Source organism: Peromyscus maniculatus, chromosome 22 (genome assembly GCF_049852395.1).
Source record: "Peromyscus maniculatus bairdii isolate BWxNUB_F1_BW_parent chromosome 22, HU_Pman_BW_mat_3.1, whole genome shotgun sequence".
Classification (NCBI taxonomy): Eukaryota; Metazoa; Chordata; class Mammalia; order Rodentia; family Cricetidae; genus Peromyscus; species Peromyscus maniculatus.
In genome coordinates this window covers 5,548,683-5,569,854 of record NC_134873.1, presented here as the reverse complement: position 1 = coordinate 5,569,854, position 21,172 = coordinate 5,548,683, and the positions used below count along the sequence as shown (strand labels likewise).

General features: G+C 43.2%; 1 protein-coding gene and 1 long non-coding RNA gene across 4 annotated transcripts; one reads left to right on the top strand and one right to left on the bottom strand.

Moving 5' to 3' along the window:
* Positions 1–937: 937 nt before the first annotated feature.
* LOC143270242 (uncharacterized) lies at positions 938–9,284 on the bottom strand. Its single transcript, XR_013047364.1, has 4 exons — positions 9,157–9,284; positions 8,400–8,509; positions 3,179–3,214; positions 938–2,195 (listed from the first exon to the last, which is right to left on the bottom strand). It is a non-coding gene; the product is annotated as an uncharacterized LOC143270242 (long non-coding RNA).
* On the top strand, positions 9,122–20,708 carry LOC121826623 (uncharacterized). 3 transcript variants are annotated; one of them, XM_076559427.1, is made up of 6 exons: positions 9,122–9,720; positions 13,923–13,989; positions 15,384–15,470; positions 16,821–16,907; positions 18,690–18,776; positions 19,683–20,708. In XM_076559427.1, exons 1-5 carry the CDS (start codon positions 9,563–9,565, stop codon positions 18,774–18,776), a joined length of 486 nt encoding a protein of 161 aa, XP_076415542.1. In that variant the 5' UTR covers positions 9,122–9,562; the 3' UTR covers positions 19,683–20,708. The 3 variants fall into 3 exon arrangements, with proteins under 3 accessions (XP_076415542.1, XP_076415541.1, XP_076415540.1); XM_076559426.1 differs by having other exon boundaries at positions 19,468–20,708; XM_076559425.1 differs by lacking the exons at positions 16,821–16,907; positions 18,690–18,776 and having other exon boundaries at positions 9,525–9,720; positions 19,496–20,708.
* Positions 20,709–21,172: the final 464 nt, after the last annotated feature.

Genomic DNA, 21,172 nt, shown 5'->3' with positions numbered 1-21,172 from the left:
TCCTTCATCCATTACTACCTGTGACAGGTGAGTGTAATGGCACTGGGATCACAAGTGTAGGATAGCTAGCCCTGACCCTCACCAGTTGTGGAATATGACAAAGCAGCTTCTGCTTCTCATCTGTGAAGCACACTAGAGCTGCCTCTGTTGTTGTAGATGCAGGTGAGTCAGGCCTGAAGATATGAGAGCAACCGAGCCGGCCCCTTCCCCACCCCCATCTTCCATGTGTTGGCATGGGGAAGGGAAAGATGTCCTTCTCCTCTGTCCCTTGTTACCAATGACAGGTGAGAGAGCTGGCCCAGGGAATGCAAGAGTGAGAAAACTAGCCCTTCCCTACACCAGAAATAGCACACAGGGGAGTGGGCCCTACACTCCACTTGGGCAGCACACTAGAGGTGACCATGTTATTGAGGTCACAGGTGACCCAGTCCTGAGAGCATAAGAGCATGAGTGTGGACCCAGCACCTCTCTTCATGCCCCCTACAGCAATCAGGAAACAGGGCCCTGCACCTTGCCCTGAAAAAAAAAAATAGAGCTGGCCCTGGCAAAATGAATGAGGGAGAGAGACTTCAATTTCAGGGCCTTGAACAGGAGAACTGGCCCTGCTCCTTGCTACAGGTGCATTTGGTGAGCTAGGCAAGACATTGCTGGGTAGCTCTTCCAGATAGAGATGATGAGGAAAGCTAGAGAACTGATTAGCCCAGCTACCATCCAGGCCCAAAATCAGGCCTATGAGTTAACCCAACCCGACATCCAAATCATTTATGAACTGTTGGAGCATGTGAAGAGGATGAACATAGAGATCCAAAACAGCAGGATCTCTGTGACACAGGATAACAGTATATACATGAGGAGCCCCAATGAGCCTCATTATCCATGGTGTAGCAGAAACCATTGGCCTGGAGCTAGAACAATGACTCATGGCAATGAACACTTGCAAGTAAACATGAATGGACTAAAGGGTAAAGTGTGCCTCAAAGGACCACACTACAACTTCCACCAGATTTTTCTTTTTCGGCTGGTTTTGCTTTTGTTTTGTCTTGTTTCTTTGTTTTGTTTGTTTGTTTGTTTTAATTTTAAATTTGGTTATGATTTGTGAGGGAGGTTGCAAAAGCAGAGGGCAGATGTGAGGAGATGTGGAAAAAAGTAGGCTCTGAATGTATGAAATGAAATCCACAAAGAATCAACAAAAGTTAAAAAGAATAGAAAATAAAAAATAGAGTATTAGATGAGGATATGATTAATTACTTCCTCACTGCACACAAGGCTAAATAGAATGAGGAATTCTCTACCAGGGATGAGGCAGCTCCCTCTCAAAATCTTACTCTCAATTCAAAGGATGCTCAGGAAGCTTAGGAGAGGGATCTTTTCTGTATTCTGTTATAGAAAGTCCTAAAGAGGCTAAGGTGCATGAAGCCGTAGTGTCACACACCTTCAATCTCAGCACTTAGAAGGCAGAATCAGGTGGATGGCTGTGTGTTTAAGGCGAGCCTGGTCTACAAAACAAATTCCAGAACAGCCAGGATTGTCCCACAGAGAAACAATGTCTCAATTGTAAACAAACAGAGAGGCAAATGTTAAAGCTAAGGTTAACTTGTTCCCAGATATCCCACAGGTTGAAGGAAGATAAGAAGGTTCCTGTTATTTTCCTTAAGCATTCATACAAAGCAAGAGAAAACAAACCAATGTGGTGTTGAACTAATAGGAGGAGGAAGCTCTCCTGTTGGACATGCTCTTAGCACAGTCAGCTTCAAACATTCACAGAAACCTGCATAACCTTGTGCACATTAATCACTAATTAAAGAAATGTCTTATATGCTTTACTACAGGCCAGACTTGGGAGGGATTTTCTCAGTCATGGATTCCCCGGTCATATGTATCTCTAACTTGTGTCAAGTTGATTAAAAAAATCAGGACACAGCCACCATTATTTCCATTGCTTTTCCTGGCATATAATAAAATATTTTATGTTTTTATTGTGTTTCTACTGGAAAATGTGCTGTACCTTTTGTAGTATTGTAGCAACTTATATAAGAGATTATCAAATTAGAGTTCAAAATTAATTACAGAGGGAGACCCACAGGCAGCTGGCCCACCTCGTCTTCTGGCAGGTGTGGCCTAGGGTTGGACAGGGGGTGTTTGTCTGGTCTTCAGGCACGCATGACCTGGAACCAGAAGCTGGGTCACTCAGAGACCTAGAATAGAACAAAAATGTGAAATTCTTCCTCACAACATTCTGCTATACTCATAGGTCAGTACCTATCCCACTCATCATCGGAGTGGCTTTTTCCAGCAGCTGATGGATGCAGATGCAGATTTCCATGCCCAATCATTAGGCAGAGCTCATGGAACCCTGAAGAACAGGTAGAGAAAGGATCCCAGGAACGAGAGGGTCAAGGACACCAGGAGAACATGGCCCACAAAATCAACTAAGGAGGAGTCATAGTGGTTCACAGAAACTGAAGCAGCAATCGCAAAGCCTGCATGGATCTCTGCTAAGTCCTCTGCATATATGCTATGGGTTTTTGGCTTGGGCACTTTTGTGGAACTCCTAACAGTGTGCATGTTAGTGTGCCTGATTCTTTCAACTGTTTTGGGGCCCCCTTTCCTCAGTTGCCTTGTCCAGCCTGAACTTTAGGGCTTGCGCCTAGTCTTATTGCATTTGTTATGAAATGTTTGGTTGATATACCTGAGTAGCCTTTTATTTTCTGAAGGGAAACAGAGGAGTAACAGATCTGGGAGAAAAGGGGGATGTGGTGAGGAAGTGGGAAGAACAGAGGTATAGGAGCATGAGAGTGGGGATGGAGGGAGGGAAAATTATGTTGGGATGAGTTGTATGAAAGAATAATAAATAAAAAGAAAAAATAAATTTGTTCCTGATATTACTTCTAAAAAAAATTTTGTCAATTTCAAAATGGATATGTTATCACATGATATTCCTTAATTTTCTTGTTCATTAATGGTGGGCTCAAAGGTAAGACAATCTTAATATTATTCAAAAAATCACTTTCATTAGAATATTTTTCCTCCTATGGATTTGAAATGGATAGCATTAAATAGTTTCCACTTAAACTTTAATTTCTAGTTAAAATCAATGATTCTGCCTGAAGGACCAAAAGGAGGCTCCATTTGCTTTTTGGTGGACCTAAGTCTGTCATCTCTACTTCTAGACACTTACTTTCTGCCCCAGCATTCCAGGAAATCCAGGGAAACCCTGTGAAAGAACAACAAATACTGTGACTGTTTTGAAATGCCACTTGGAACTGGCTGTGGATACATTTGGTCAGCCATTTTTATGATGACTATCCCTCAATCCACAGGTGGGGGAGCTCCCACTTCTATTGCAGCACATCACTTGTACAGATTTGCCATTAACTTTTCTCCTTTGTGACCCTAGTCACCCCTTTCACCTCTGGATCCCTAGGAGAAAACCAAAAGAGAGGGTCAATGCACTAATATTGTACTTCTCTGTGTGTGTGGTGAGGGGTAGTTAGGGAGGAGCATGTCAAACTGATATATCCTAGGCCAACTCCCTCATTTTTGCAAAGCTCCAGGCTCAGATAATATGTAGCTTGCTTTCTGGTTAGACCCACTAAGTCTTTTTTTTTCTTTTGATTTTTGTTGTTGTTTTGTTTGTTTGTTTGTTTTGTTTTTCAAGACAGGGTTTCTCCATGTAGTTTTGGTGCCTGTCCTGACTTTTGCTGTGTAGTCCAGGCTGGCCTGGAACTCACAGAAATCTGACTGGCTCTGCCTCCCTTGTGCTGGGATTAAAGGTGTACACCACCACTGCCTGGCACCCCTAAGATCTCTTCAAGTTAGATAGTAAAAGGAAACAAAGAAAGTCCTGACTCTCAGATCCCCTCATCACACAGGGCATGTGTCTGCAGGTGCTTGTTGGTGTTTGTTTTATTTTGGTAGAAGAGAAGGCTGTGTGATAGAAACCTGGCCTTAGGCTAAGTCCTCTCTTCCTGCACCCCTATGATGACTGAGGATGACTCCCTACCTGGCTCTCATTTGTTTCCCTACTCCCTGTGAGGAACAGGAACCTCACTGGGAGGTCCTTTATACCAGAATTGCCCTGCCTCAGGAGACCTGCTCTTCTCTCTCAGCCCAAAAATCAGTCTCTGGAAAGACAGAGGAGTAGCCAGGAATGATGGCTGCAGTTGATATCTCAAGAGAGAGCTGGGCCTGTCTTCTACTCACCTCCAACTCCAGTAATGTACCCAGACCAAAATCTGGGATGCTACCCACCACCAACTCTAGGATCTGGTCTGGCAGGAGAGACAAGGATTGACCTTTTCTACTCTGGATCCTGGGAAGCCCTAAAAGAAAGCAGACTGCTTATAATCAGCCTCCAAGACAGCTGGGTGTGCAGTAAGAATGGAAGGACTCCTGAATGTGCTGCTTAGGTCTCTGGACTCTACTGTGAGTTTTAAGGGGCATGCAGTAGTAAACAGGAAGATGTCCTGGGGGTTTGTGTTTATACAAGGCTTAAAAACAATGTAGCTTTTCTCAGCCCTCAAAAGCCTAATCCAGAGGCAAAACCCTGATAGCCAAAGAGAACAACAGGAACATGATCCCTGTGTCCCTGTAGCCCAGGGCATGATGTCCCCCAAAGGCCTGACTCTCCAGCACAGGGTGACAGTCCTCCAGTCCTGCCCTCCCCATCTTTGTGGACAACTGCTGCTCCCCAGTCTTAGTGAGAGGGCCTGGGAATGTCCCTCTGGACCACACACTGAACTCAGTGCCCATTGGTCCTCTTGACCCCGCCAAGCCCATCACACCCAGGTCACCTTTTCCACCCTAAGGCAAGTAGAAGATGGAAAAGGACCACAGAGTCAGTTCTTCCAGAAACAGAAACAGGGCTTGTGGGAAAATCTGGGATGGAACCAGGGTGTTGGGTCTGGGTTGTAAACTTGAATTCCTATATGGCCTTTTGCCTCCTTCCGGGGCTCCACTCTCCATTTTTCATTGTGGCCCTTGAGATTAAATAGAGAACAAAAATTGTTAGTTATTTTGTGGTGCTCTTACCGTTTTAGGCATAGCTAGGAATATATGAGCAGGAGAGAAGGAATCCAGAAAAGACGGTTTAGCATTGAGAAAGAAGAAAGCAACTCTTTCCATTTGTCTGCTTCCTGACAGAAATTAGATAACTCCCTTAAAATATCAGGATCTAAGGAGCTGCTCGGCGGCCACTTTTTCTTGTTTTTTAAAGTATATTTGGGCCATTTCTTAGTACAGAGACGGATCAGCTTAGGAATCTTTGTGTAAGGCATTAACCTGAGAGGTTTTAAACCTTCAAGAAGACAGCCTAATGGAGAGGAAGGACTTATAGGGTTGAAAGCCTTGTTTCCCATGTCTGCAGCAGAGAGCCAGGAAAATAAAAAAAAATAAAATAAAAAAAACAAACGTGATCCAGAGCCAAGGCCCCAGCTGTCCCCAAAGCCAAGGAAGGATACCAGGCACAGGCCGCTAATTGGCTGGTCAGCCAGAGAAGTGGGGTACCACCACGTGAGGCAAGGATTCCCCAGGAATCTGGACAGCATCTACCGCTTTATCAAGCCGGAAGAACATGTCGCCTTCATGCGGTCCCCAGGATGCACCCAATGGCGGTGGTCCCACTGTGAGGAATATCTCAGGCTGCAGACATGGGAGATGGCTAGAAATTTAGGCCTGTGATAGGGGCCCACTGTAGCCAATAAAGACCATGGCCAGGGGTTCACCCGGTTTCAAGAATACTTAGTGAGCTGCTGGATGCTCAACAGTCATTCTTACAGATTCAGGAAACCATTTACGCTGGCCAAAAAGAGGGGGACTCTCCAATCAGAGAAGCATTGTTGGATGTAGTTTAGTGCGGCCAGGCAAAATAGAGAGTGGTCTGTCATGAACAGAGCAGAGTCCCTGGTTTGTGTGAAGCAGTCCCGGGTTTCAGCACCAGATGTTAGTTATTTTGCAGCACTCCTACCCTGCGAGGAAATGTCACTAAACACGACAGAATCCACTAACAAGACTTTTATTAAGATAAAAGGGACAGACAAGTGCTCAGGCTTGTGGAAGAGACACCTGTGTGGAGAAAAGAAGAAGAGGAGGAGGAGGAGGAGGAGGAGGAGGAGGAGGAGGAGCCGGGAATATGGCGTAGGCTCATAAAGGCTGGGTGGCTCATGTGCGTACTCAGGTCAATGTAACTACTCCATGCATGGGCATTGTGTGCTCTTATGCAACCATGAAAAGTCACAGGATCCTGGTCACGGGAGACACCTTGACCCGGAAATGGCTATTTTGACCTGGAACTGGCTAGGCAGAAGTGTCTAGGTCTGCCAGGTTTGTGTAAACATGCCCAACCATGGGGGATTGTTGTGGTGAATCCATCAAAAATGTCCAAGATAATACAGATCGCCAAACTAAATACTCACTGAGAAGCTATACATGGTGATGTTTGATCTTTTTCTGGAAAGGGTTGTGAGAGGGTGGGGAGACAGTGTGAGGGCCTCAGAAAATAGGCTTGCCACACATACAAATTCTTTGCCTGATTTACTTTTTGCATAGGGTGGGCCTTTCAGACATCTCATTATACTCTCACCCCCAGTTTGAAGCCAAGCAGAGGCAAAAATCAGCCTCTGGATAGATAAATGGCAGGGGGTGGTTAACAAGTAGGGTGGGTTCTGTTGTGACTCAGAGTAAGCGTGAATCTTTTTTTATAGTATTTTTATTTTATAATTAACTTAATTTCACATATCAGCCACGGATTCCCCCATCTTCCCTCCTCCCACCTCTCAGTCCTCCCCTCCCAATTGACTCCACACTCCCACCTCCTCCAAGGCAAGGTCTCCCCTGGTGAGTCAGCCCAGCCTGGCAGACTCAGCCAAGGCAGGTCCAGTCCCCTCCTCCCCTTACACGAAGGCTGAGCAAAGTGCCTCAGCATAGGCCCCAGGCTCCAAAAAGTCAACCCATGCACCAAGGACAGGTCCTGGCTCTACTGCCTGGGGCCCTCCCAAACAGATCAAGCTAATCAACTGTCTCACTTATCCAGAGGGCCTGGTCCAGTTCCATGGGGGTTCCTCCACCATTGGTTCTCCATTCATGCATTTCCACTAGTTTGGCTATTTGTTTCTGTGCTTCCTCCAACCATGGTCTCAACATCTCTCCAAGCTGGAATCTTAAGCATTCTCTATACTACAAAACTGCATGCCACCTCTAATTATTAGAGATACAAAGTCAACTATATGCTCATTGGTGGGTTAATTTGTGGGTTTTTTGTTTTTGTTTGTTTGTTTTTGTTTTTTTTTGTTATTATTTTGTTTTTTAGGGCAGGATCTCATGTGTCCCTGGATGGTCTCATTTAAGTGAAGATGGCCTTGGACAGATGCTCCTGCATCCACCCACTGAATGCTAGGATTATAGGAAATGTATCACCACTTCTGGCTGCATATTCTGAATTTTGAATACCTTTACAAATTACCTTAAATGTAAAACTAAGCAAGTGAAATTAATTTTGCTAGCATTTTGCTTTCATTTAATTTGTCTCTTCAACATGTAATCACTGTAAAATAATGGGAAAAAAGGAAACTTTGAAGTGTACATGTTGCATGCTGAGGATCAAGGTTAGGGGTAGTGCACTTGTCTAGCATGTACAGGTGCTGGGCTCATAAGAGAGAGTGGAGGAACCAAGGTACAGGAACCTGCTACATAACTGCTGGAAGTATAGCTATACAATGATGCAGCCACTAGCACCAGAGTATGCACAGCATTTATAATAGAGAAAAGGTAGAAACCCCAGATAACTACTGCTTGATGAATGGGTAAACAAAGGGTGCTGTGTTAATACAATGGTCAAGTATCTAGCCCTGAAAAGGGGTAGAGTACTGCTACATCCTATAACATGAATAAACATCACAGACATTAAACTCAGTGAAAGAAGCAAAATGACAGAAGAATGGGATAGTTCCCTATTAGCTGGTTTGATTTCTATTAAACACCCAGAGTGAGAAACCTGAAGCAGAAAGTTAGATTGGTAGCTGATAGGGGGTAGAGTCTGGAGGAGTGAAGAGTAACTACTAGTGAATAAATGGTTTCTTCTCCAATGACAAAAATATTTTAAAATCAAACAGGGTGATGAATGCATACTTTTAAGAACATACTAAGAAAACCCTACTGGATTGTATACTTTAATAGAGTGAACTTACTAGATAAGTGCATTACATTATTATTTAAAGATTATATTTATTTCATGTGTACTATGTTTGCCTGCATGCATATTGTACATTGTATGTATGTCTGCTGCCTGTGAAGATACAAGAGGATGGTGGATTCCCTAGAACTGCATTTACAGATGGTTGTGAGCTCCATGTGGGTGCTGTTGTGGGTCCCAGGGTTTGTAGCTGAGAGATATTGAGGATTACCTTTCTCTCCAGTATAAACTGCCTTCCAGTACCATGAACTCTGGTTAGTAGGTGAAGAATCTAGTTAGACGTCAGCTGAATTTCTCCATGTTCAATGACAGAAGTGTTACCTTCAGAAACAAGACCTTAACATCAGGTTGTGCAGAGACACCAACAGACTTGGAAATACCCTGTGCTATTTGGAGGGTTCTGTGGGTCCCTTTGGTTAAGGACTCAACAGGCTGTACATTGTTCCTGGCACAGGAGGTTTAAGATAGCAGCATAAGATGTCTAATTGGAGCCTTGTCAAACCTATTATGTTTTGAGCCCGTTTAGATTCCTTTCACTTATGTATAGGAAGCTTCTGGGGTAGTCAGTTCCCATATAGTTTTTCAAAGGGTCTGCAGTGTTGATTGTCCCTGCTCATATTCCCTCCTTTATCCTTCTCTCCCATCTTCCTCTAATTAAACCTTCCTAATCTAGTGTTCACTTATATTTTCATAACACTGTAGACTATTCCCTTCCTTGAGAGATACTCTCCTCCCTTCTTCTCCCTTACCAAGTACCAAACCTCTGTGGTTATTCAGATTGTAGTTCTCATATCAGAACTTTTAAAAGAAAAAAAAATCAAAACCAGTATTTGTCTTTTTGGATCTGGTTTGGCCCAATCCGGATGGATTTTTTTCTATCTCCATCAGGCCAGTCTTAGGGAGGTATTTTCTCATGGCTGCAGGACTATAAGGACCTGACCCACCAACCAACTCCCCCAGTGTTTTGCCTTGGAAGCTCTGCAGGTAGCTCTACTCCAAAATTCCAATTGACAGTGCTTTGCACATGCTCTGAGCATGGTAGGCTTTCGTCACTGGAGTCTGACATGGGCATGCGCAGAGCACGTGCACGGGGTTCACAACTGCTGAGCACCATTGTGTGCTCACAGCGCATCACAATGCCAGGGTAGCTGTGTTGCTAAGGGTAAAGCCGAGTTTGGCTCACACTGAACCAAGGATCTGCGCTTGCAGGACGGTCCCGTGTGTCAGTGGCGAAAATTTACCAGTGTTTTAAATTTGTATTCTACCAGTGTTCTATTTTTTACTGTAGGGTTTGTGAGGGTGCGGGTGGGTAACAGGGCGGGGCGGGGGGGGGGGGGCGAGGCAGGGAGGGCCTGCACAGCCTTAGGGCTGAACATGCAGGAAGACACTGACCCAGATGCCCTTAGTATTCAAGCCCCAAAGCGGGCTCGCTGGTACACCTGCCTGTGGCCCTCATGCCTGGGTCATGGGTGCTGTTGTCGCAAACGACGAAGCAAATTTCCCCTCGTGAATGGCCAGGACACAAGGAGCAGGTAATGGGACCTGGGGAGGGGAGAGGGACAGGAGGGACAGGAACTGTTGGTGACAGTCAAGGCAACTAAGGAGAAACACACCTTCCAGGACTGTAACCTGAGGGAGGGGAGAGGTCATGCTTAGGCTCTTCTTTCACTGAGCCCAGTGGGGTTTGTGCCTGCTTTAGGCTTCCAGGCATCTGGGACCTGCCCAACTTGGAAGGGCAGCTCCTAGGCCTTTTTTAAGAGAAGCAAAACAAAGAACTTCAGTTAGTTTACAAATCCTTTTACATTGTCTCTTTTAGAGCACTTTATTGGGTGCTTTAAAGTGATTTAGCTAATGAAACTACATACATTTTATTTTTATGTGTATACTTAATTTTTTTTTAGATTTATGTATATGAGTGTTTTGCCTGCATGTATTTCCAATGCACCACGTGCAAAAGAACGTGTTGGATCCCCTGGAACGGGAGTTACGGACAGTTGTCAGTGCTAGAAATCAAACCCAGGTCCTCTACAAGCAAAACTAGAGTTTGTAAACACAAAGCCGTCTCTCCAGCCCATAACGGATATTTTTTAATACTATGTTATATACAACACAGAAAACTGTAACATGAGATAAATTTTTACATAAAATGTCAACTTTAAGCCCCCCCCCCCAAAGAATCACTAAGAAATCTTACATTAGTGGGATCCCTGTTTGCTGAGGGATCATATAAGGAAATTTTCAGTTTGAACTATGACTCTGACCCCCACTCCTTTGAGTACATGTTGTATGTGTGTTGGTACATATGTGAAGGCTATAGGTTGACATTATCTTCCTCAGTTGCTTTTCATCTCATTAACAGAGTGGTATGTGTGTGTGCACATATATCCCATACACCTGCAGTTAAGTATGTGAAGGTCAGAAGAAAGCTATATTTGAGAGTTGTATTCTGCCATATTGTGGGTTCTGGGGGTTGAACTCAGGCCATCAGGTGTGCTGGCAGGTCCCACCACCTGATGAACCACCTTGTGGTCCCTACTCCTCATTTTTTGAGGCAGGTTCTCTCACTCAAATCCCTACTAGGTGTGATTTATTGTCTTGCAGTATACTGATTCAGCTTAACTTGCAGGCAAACAAGCTTTGGGGATCCTCCTGTATCCACATCCCCAGCACTAGATTTTCAAGGTGTTGGGAGTTCTGAACTCAGGCCCTCAGGCTTGCCTGGCAAGAACTTTACCAACTGAGCTCTTCCAATCATCCCCAGCCCTTGTTTTCTATTTCTTATTTCACACTATGTTCTAAAGGGGAACCAGGGACACTCAACAGTAGATTTTTCCATAGCCCGTATGCTTCTTGGTAATCTCTGTAGTTCTGAGTGGTTACTTAGTCTTCAAAATGTGAACTTTATACAAATAATAGAACAATAAATTATATTTTCAAAATATGCTTTGCTTAACAAACACATTCTTTTAAAACACTGAACTTTCCAACTGTATTTATCCATTCTGTCAATCCATTTATTCCCCACATGGAACTTAGACATCTCCTATACAGCATACACATTCTACTATCTCTCAAGACCCTCTCATTCTTAAAATGTTTATGTTTATCTGCCCAGTCAGCTTTCCTTACATTCTATACATTTAAATAGTGAATACAAAGACCCATGCTCATTTGAATCCTGATTTTCTTTTGGCTTAAAGCTTTATGAAAATCAAAGCAAGGGAGCTATGATACAGTGGGTTATCTCCTTATAGAGATATTTGCTCAATTTTGATGTGTTGGACACATTGGGGGTTCAAGGCAAAGCACTATGGCTTGCTTTGCTACCATTTGGTGTCTGGATTATCAGGGACACTATGTCTATTGTCTGAGGACTAGGCTGTGTGCCTGTTGGCAGCAAATATAGAAATATTACTTTTGGGCATTGAGAAGTGAAAAAAATCAAAGTATCAATGACTGAGGATTTAGATTTTTGTTACTGCTATTTTCATCTTGTTTGCCTTTCATAGTTTTAAGAGCTAAAATTTACATAGATACATGTGACCTGTAGAATTGCCATGGGCCTGTGGATTGTATCATATATTATTTTATGTAAGGCACAGTGGACTGCATGATAACATTTTATTTTGTATAGTGGCAAAGTTAAAAATATTGCCTATTATAGTCATAAAATATCATGGCAGAGATTTTAGCAATGCTAAAATGTGAAATAAAGAGTAAGGTAGGCAGTGACACTGACCTGCAATCCTGCCTACTGGGAGGATTACCAAGTTCAAGCCCATCTTGGGGAATATAGTTTTAAAATATTGTAAACATATTTGAATAAAAAATTGTGTCTTCGGAGTAGGTAGAATTCTGTGTGAAATTGGTAAACATTCCAGTATTTTTATTGTTTCTTATATGTTTTCCTTTAAAATGCTATGTTCAGCATAGTTTTTGAAAATCATGTTGACTCTTTGATCACTCATTCTGCTTTAAATGGCTTTTGGGAAATCATGACAATGAAATTCTATTACCAGATCCTATTCTTTTTTTTTTTGATTTTTTGAGACAGGGTTTCTCTGTGTAGCTTTGCGCCTTTCCTGGAGCTCACTTGGTAGCCCAGGCTGGCCTCGAACTCACAGAGATCCGCCTGGCTCTGCCTCCCGAGTGCTGGGATTAAAGGCGTGCGCCACCAACGCCCGGCCCTATTCTTTTATTTTTTTTTCCTGTCCTGTCTGAAATGTCTTCATGCTGTGTTGGTCAGATGTGAGTCTGTTCACCCACATTCCTTAAACAGCTATCATGGTTAGAGACATTTATCCACAATGAGTATAAAGAACTGAGACTCAAGTTTTTGGGCTTTGCTGGGTTCCCATCAGCAGTAGCCTTTGAACATGGTTCTGTAGAGAACTTTCCCACAACTGAATGAAGCCCAACATAGAAGCAAGAAAAATACAGCTATTGCACCAGCATTCACCAACTACAAACCCCAGGCACCTAGAGCTTAGCCATAGCCAGTAAAGAAAGGAGATGGAGAGACGGTGCTCCCCTCCCATGAGTTTTAGAACAGGCTGTGACTTAACATTACAAGGCAATATTTGGTGATGGTTTGGTGTCTACTAGCAAACAGGTAACTACAACAACAACAAACACAATGCCATCTATAGACTGTCAAAAATATGTTGGCTGGAGAGAGTAAAGACAAGGGTTGCTTTCCTGTTCCACCATGTCCATCTCTTGGGAGAACAGAGAAGAGACTGTGTGCTATAGGTTCAGGAGAGGAGGGATGAACCAGGAGTAATAATTGAAGTGGTCTTATACATGTGCAACTGTAAAATATACTTACAGCAGCCATTAAAGCAAAGGATGTGGAAGAACCCCTCTTCCTTGTCCCTGTGTGCATGCCTGTGTGGTGGTGGTGGTGGTGGTGAAAAAACAACTTCAAAGCACCCCAAATGCAGTGACTTCTGCGATTGTTGGCAGCTTGATGCTTAGAGATAGGGTATATTTCATGTTCTACCAAACCAACTTCTTGGGAGAGAGCATGAGACTCAAGGAACTGCCTAAAAAGTTTCTTGACAAGAAAGGGGTCATGGTGCCTTAGGGGTAGAGGAAGAAGAATGAAATAGGAGCACTAGGTGCTTTGAGCACACAAACACAAAGCCATCAGTTACTGCAACCATCAGAACAAAGTGTGTGCAAAAACCACCATCCTCCCTCTAGTGTGTCTGAATATGTGGATGTTGCATGTGATGCATGTGTCTGTGCAGTCATGAAGGGAAGAGGAGGATATCAGTGTTTTGTGTCATTCTCTAGCTTATCTACTTGACATAAGGTCTGTGACTTAACCTGGAGCAGCTAGCAGCCACCAAGCCCAAATGATACCCTGTAAATCCCACCCACAGTACTGGGGTTACAAGTGCATACGTCCATGCCAAGACTTTTATGTGGTTGCTGAAGATTCAAACTCCGGCTGTTGTGTGTGGGCAGCAAACACTCTTATTGACTGAGCTATCTCCGAAGCCATCGACTGTTTTAACTTTTATTTTTAAACAGAAGTAAGTCTTAACTGAATGTTTTATAGATTAAGTTGAAACTCCCAAAAGCAACCAGAAAAAAAACTCCATAAAACACAGGTCAAGGTTGCATTACATAAATGCAAAAATGTCACTTAATATACAGGTAACCAATCTTTCAACAGAGTTGATCAAAGGACCAAACCAACTCATTATAGCATGTTTTTATTCTGAAGGCTCTCTGAAAAACCTGACGGCCCTGCATCCACACCAGGGAAAGAAGACACTACGTATGTTGTTACGGTAAAGTGATCCTTTGTGAAATTCATTTTCATATGAATTTTGTTAAAATGCAGCAATAGTTTACCTATCACAGTTTTGCATGGAAATTTGGCCAGAGAAAAACATTCTGTTGGTGTGAATTGTCATTTCTATAAATTGTAAGTGAGTAATAAGTCCTTGCAGATAGTGGTGGCCCAATAAAGGAATGGACTGGAAACACAGTGAGTGGAAGATTGAGAACAGTCCTCACATAATACATGCTTCATGTTTGACCAAGGATGGTTTGCAGATACAAATACACCTTAGAGTGATTTTAAAACATGACTGTGTTAATACACCTGAATACATTTTAATAGGTCCAGTGATTTCAGTTTCTAGGAATTGCCCAGGTGCCTTTACCTTTGGCATAAGTGCAGGCAGCTTTTATCTTCCTATGGACACTCCTACTTCAGGATCACATGTGAGAGCATCTCCTCTTTTCTGTCTTTGCTTCTTATTTACACTAGCAGGAACTTGTGGAAATTTAGCCACTTGTAATCTGTTCATCCAAATTGTTCATTATGAAGAGATTATAGCATGTTTTTTTCTTTGATTCCCTAGGAGTATGTGGAAAAGTCTTCCTTTAGTTACATAATAGGTTTGTATTCCCCAAATAGCCAGCAGTTCTAGAAGCGAAGGTTCAATTACCATATAGTAACATTTTAATGTCTGGAATTTTTGTTTTGTGTTTTAAAATAATAGACCCTTACATTCTCTGTGCCACATTTGAACATTTAAAATAGTGGTGGGTTTTAATTAGATATTGATCTATTCATATTAAAGCGACTTTATCACTGTGAGCTGCTGGAGGTAAGGAAACTGGTTTAATTGTATCCTGGAGCCTTAGAGTGAATCATAAGTTGCATATTAATGACTTCTGAATGTGAATCAATGGACAAAAGCTGTTTCATGGGTACTATGATATGGAGAACACACATTAGTGATTAAATCAGTGTTTATTTACAAATGAAAAATAATACACACCTTGGACTCCCCACGAGGATAGAGAAACACTGATGAAAGGAGGTCAATTAAAATTAATAATCATCTCATATAAGATCAGAAATTTTAAAACACTGGGAATTCAGTGTAGTCTCAGCCACAGGGCAAGGTCAAGTTTCTCAGTTCATGATGTTCTCTTATACTTGGCTAGCATAAATACAGGTTAGTACTTGATGACAAAGTAGTAATTTGTAAATAGATGAGCATATTTTGAGATATTTCAGGTTTAAGTAAGAGTTTCTACATTTTATGATTCAATACACTGAACCTTTCAGGAATAAAGGAGTTTTAATTTGTGTGGACACACACACACACAAAAAGAATTAAATTCAGAAAAAAACAAAGAAAGTGAAACCTCTAAATTTCTATTACAGAAAAGCAAAAAACAACTATTTTACTTTACTAACATCTGCACTTTGAAAAAGATGAAGACTGAAATAAACCTGTCATCACTGGAAAAGGTAATAACTGACAATTACAAAGAAAAAAATTTATTAACTGATAATTGCACCTAATATGAAAAGTAACATATTTGCTTGTGAGAGGAATGATGCCTCTGCATCGCCATATCTGCAGTATTGCAAATAGTGTCAGAGAGAGAAACCAAGATTTTAAAATGTCCTTCACCACCGGGCAGTGGTGGCCCAAGCCTTTAATCCCAGCACTCGGGAGGAAGAGCCAGGCAGATCTCTGTGAGTTCGAGGCCAGCCTGGACTAGCAAGTGATTTCCAGGAAAAGGCACAAAGCTACACAAAGAAACCCTGTCTCGAAAAACGAAACCAACCAACCAACCAACCAAACAAACAAATAAATAAATAAATAAATAAATAAATAAATAAATAAATAAATAAAATGTTCTTCACCACCTTGATACCCTCATTTCTGGAAACACACAAGCATTTCACCCTCTAGTTCTCAACCTTCGGCAGGTTGTGACCATCTGATGCACTTCCTCAGGTTGTGGAGAACATGCACAGGAAAGTTTTTCCCTTGCTAAGTGATAACTGTCATTTTTCACGGTTTGTGAATTATAATGATTACATCTATGTTTTCAGAAGGTGTTAGGTGAACCCGGTGAAAGACATTCCTAGGATTCCCAGATGGGTCACTACACCCCTGTTGAGAAGCACTGTTTTCATGGGTATGTGATAGTAAATTAGACTATGGAGACAAAAATCAGAAAAAGAGCTATTTGAGTCAAAAAAACACAAACACACACAACTGAAGAGAATGAATTTTAGAGAATCATGCAGTAGCTAATGTCAACACGAACCTACCAAACTACACACAAAACACACACACACACATACACACACAAACACACACAAATACACAAACAATCACACACACACCAAATAAATGAAATTGAAACCATACAGAAGCACAACAATGCCAGCAGATCACTCTGCATGCAGGATTATGACTGGGTATCCATTTCAGAAAACACGATTGCCAGCAAACTGCTTAACTACAACCCACGTGTTGAAGCATACTCAGGGAAAGATCATTAGACTTGGTTCCAATTTTACTTCCAGCAATGAAACTCAAATCCACCTATCACATGCCAGAACTCAGGCGACCTCAAAGAAACTGAGCAAAAGAGAGTGAAACACTTTTCTCCTGTTCTGTTTTGAAATTTGGTATTCATAATTTAAAGGAACCCAGCACAGCCTCTTTTGTGTCAGAAGACGGCTTCATTTGAAAATGAAGCAAATAACGGTTTTGGGTCTCACACACACTTCACATACAGACCAAACAAAAGAATTGATTTCCTTAACTGAGAAGGTTCATCCTCTACCTTTCCTTTGCAGAAGAGCGAGGAACATATTGGCTCTGCAATAAGGTCCTCCAGCGTCAAGACCATCTTGGGGGACCTGGAACTGTCTCCGCTAGATGAGGTAATAACTGATAGCTGCAAAGAAAAAGAAATATATTTACCTTTAATTCCCACTAATTTGACATGTAATATATTTGTTTGTGTAAGGAACGATGTCTCTGTGTTCCTATGTCTGCAGTATTTCAAATAGTGTCAGAGAAGAGGAAGCCAGCCTGGCCCATTTCTTCACCTCCTTCATATCCTCCCTTCTGGGAGCCCACAATCTAATCACCCTGTAAGGCACTAGTTCTCAACCTTCCTAAGGGTGTGGCCATCTGATGACCTATCTCATGTTGTGGTGAACCTGCACAGGAAATTTTTTCCCTTGCTATTTGATAACTGTCATTTTTCACGTCTTATGAATTATCATGTCTATATATATGTTTTCAGAAGTTGTTACGTGAACCCCGTGAAAGACAGTCTTAGGTTTTCCAAATGGGTCACTAACCACCTGTTGAGAACCACTCTTTTCATGGGTATGTGATAGTAAATTAGATTATGGAGACAAAAATCAGAAAGGGAGCTCTTTGAATCAGAAAAGAAACCACACACAAATAAAGAGAGTAAACGTTAGAGAATCATGCAGTAGATAATGTCAACAGGAACCTACCAAACACTCTTGTATGACTTCAGTGGATTTATTTTAGGGGTGGAAATGTTATGAATGCATTCTTTCTGTGCACTCTGTTTGTGGTCTGCCCACTGACATCCAGGGGCGCTTTGGATCCCCTGGCACTGCAGTTCCAGAACGTTCTCAGCCAAGATGTTGGTTCTGTGAATCAAAGCCAGAGCCTCTGCCCCAGCAAAAAGTGGTAAACCCTGCTGAGGCATCTTTCCAGACCCCAGGATCAATATGTTTCTTATGCACCTGTTCATAAGCAAAGACCAATATTTCCTTAGTATAAAGGATGAGTCAGCTTTCAGCGTGGTTGCCAAAATTTTATACCCTAGGCCTCATCTGCCTGCTGGTATGAAACATTGAAATGCAGAGAACTTATAGGCAGGAAGAACATGAATAGGAGGTGGTCTTGTTGGTACACTCCTCTAATCTGTGCACTCATAATGCAGAGGAAACTGGTCTCTTTGAGTTCAAGGATAACCTGTTCTCAATTTATTTGGTGAATGGGAAAAGGCAAGAAACTGTTTGCCACAGCAGAAGTGTGCGGGTGCAAGGATAATTTTTAGGAGTTGTTTCTATCCTCTCACCATTTCAATCTCAGGGTTCAATTGGAAGTGTGAGTCATGCTGGCAAGTGCCTTTATGACATTAGCCATTTGGTGGCCTTAATATATATGCTTTGAATGTAAATATATCAGCATTAATACACACTCACACACACTCCACAAAATACAAAAGAAATTGATAGAATACACTTGCACACCAATGCCAGCAGATCACTCTGCATGCAGGCATAATGACCCGGGATCCATCCCAGAAAACACAATTACCAGCAAACTGCTTGACTACGAACCATGTGTTGAAAATACTCGGTTAAAGATCATTAGACATGGTTCCCATTTTACTTCCAGCAATGAAACTCAGATCCACCTATCACATGCCAGAACTCAGGCGACCTCAAAGAAACTGAGCAAAAGAGAGTGAAACACTTTTCTCCTGTTCTGTTTTGAATTTTGGTATTCAAAATTTAAAGGAACCCAACACTGCCTCTTTGTGTCAGAAGACGGCTTCATTTGAAAATGAAGCAAATAACGGTTTTGGGTCTCACACACACTTCACATACAGACCAAACAAAAGAATTGATTTCCTTAACTGAGAAGGTTCATCCTCTACCTTTCCTTTGCAGAAGAGCGAGGAACATATTGGTTCTGCAATAAGGTCCTCCAGCGTCAAGACCATCTTGGGGGACCTGGTACTGTCTCCGCTAGATTAGGTAATAACTGATAGCTGCAAAGAAAAAGAAATATATTTACCTTTACTTCCCACTCATTTGACATGTAATATATTTGTTTGTGTAAGGAACGATGTCTCTGTGTTCCTATGTCTGCAGTATTTCAAATAGTGTCAGAGAAGAGGAAGCCAGCCTGGCCCATTTCTTCACCTCCTTCATATCCTCCCTTCTGGGAGCCCACAATCTAATCACCCTGTAAGGCACTAGTTCTCAACCTTCCTAAGGGTGTGGCCATCTGATGACCTATCTCATGTTGTGGTGAACCTGCACAGGAAATTTTTTCCCTTGCTATTTGATAACTGTCATTTTTCACGTCTTATGAATTATCATGTCTATATCTATGTTTTCAGAAGGTGTTAGGTGAACCCCGAGAAAGACAGTCTTAGGTTTTCCAAATGGGTCACTAACCACCTGTTGAGAACCACTCTTTTCATGGGTATGTGATAGTAAATTAGACTATGGAGACAAAAATCAGAAAGGGAGCTCTTTGAATCAGAAAAGAAACCACACACAAATAAAGAGAGTAAACGTTAGAGAATCATGCAGTAGATAATGTCAACAGGAACCTACCAAACACTCTTGTATGACTTCAGTGGATTTATTTTAGGGGTGGAAATGTTTTGAATGCATTCTTTCTGTGCACTCTGTTTGTGGTCTGCCCACTGACATCCAGGGGCAATTTGGATCCCCTGGCACTGCAGTTCCAGAAGGTTCTCGGCCAAGATGTTGGTTCTGTGAATCACCAGCCACCGCGGGGAGGCCTGCACAGCTTGGCGCTGGGTTCTGGCCACCGGACAGCTCCCCTTCTAGCCCCACCGGGAGGGATCCCCTTTTCCAAGCCCCCCGACAGCCCCTGCAGTCTCCGCGCCCTGCCCCCACGCCCATCAGCCCGAGACTCCGGCCACTTCCTGAGACTTAGAGACCGGCCCCCAGCTCCCAGCCTGCCCCCGACTTCCCTTCTGGACCAGAGGTGAGTCCCCGGGTCCAGCCCGGACCCCATCCCTGGGCACCAGCCACTGCGGGGAGGCCTGCACAGCTTGGCGCCGGGTTCTGGCCACCGGGCAGCTCCCCTTCTAGCCCCACCGGGAGGGATCCCCTTTTCCAAGCCCCCAGCAGCCCCTGCAGTCTCCGCGCCCTGCCCCCACGCCCATCTGCCCGAGACCCCAGCCACTTCCTGAGACTTAGAGACCGGCCCCCAACTCCCAGCCTGCCCCGGACTTCCCTTCTGGACCAGAGGTGAGTACCCGGGTCCAGCCCGGACCCCATCCCTGGGCACCAGCCACTCCGGGGAGGCCTGCACAGCTTGGCGCCGGGTTCTGGCCACTGGGCAGCTCCCCTTCTAGCCCCACCGGGAGGGATCCCCTTCTCCAGCCCCCCCGGAAGCCCCTGCAATCTCCGCGCCCTGCTCCCACGCCCATCTGCCCAAGACCCCAGCCACTTCCTGAGACTTAGAGACTGGCCCCCAGCTCCCAGCCTGTCCCCGACTGCCATTCTGGACCAGAGCTTGCCCCTGACTTCCCTTCTGGACCAAAGAGTTGGACAAGAGAACTCCCTTTTGGACAAGAGAGTCTTCCTGAGTCTGTCAGCTCTTTGTGAAACAAGTACACTGATAAGACCAAGAAGGAACCACAAGGAGATGGGCAGACGTCAAGGCAGAAGTACATACAGCAAAATGAAGAGCAATACAGCATCACCAGAACCTAGCTCGCCTCCAACATTTAGACCTGAACACCAAAAATTGGAAGAAGCAGAAGAAAGTAGCCTTATGAGTAACTTCATGAAGAAGGTAGAGGCTTGTGTAGAGGAAAAGACAAGAAAATTGGAAGAACGCTGTAAACAACTAGAGGAAAGGGCAAACAAATTAGAAGAAAACAATAAAGCCCTCCAAGAAAACAATAAAGTCCTGGAAGAAAACCTTTTCTGTTTCTTTAAAGACTATTTTTTAAACTATTTGTTTATGTAACTCTGTATAATCCTTTTTCTCACTCTTTCAAGCCTACCTACATCAGTCTTATGGTGAACCTATTGCTTGAAACTGCAGCATTCTAAGACTGAAACAGCATTATTGCTGCTTGCTCTGCCCAATTCAGCTTCCCAACATGGGGGTGGTACATTTTCCACCAGCTCTGAGAGCCATCAACTCTCAGAAATTGTGGGTCTATGCTTCTATCAAAGCAGTGTGTAGCCCAGAAACCTCTTTTTGTTTTGTACTAGCAAAGGCTAAATCTGCCACGCAGCTTAATGTGCCACTTGCAGAGGCCTCATTCCCACCATACTGCAGGTGGAGAGTGCACACCAGGAACCCGACATAGTAGATAGTAGCTCAAACACGCAGGTTGCCTCTACCTTGAAAGAGACAACTAGAAACAGTTTTTAGC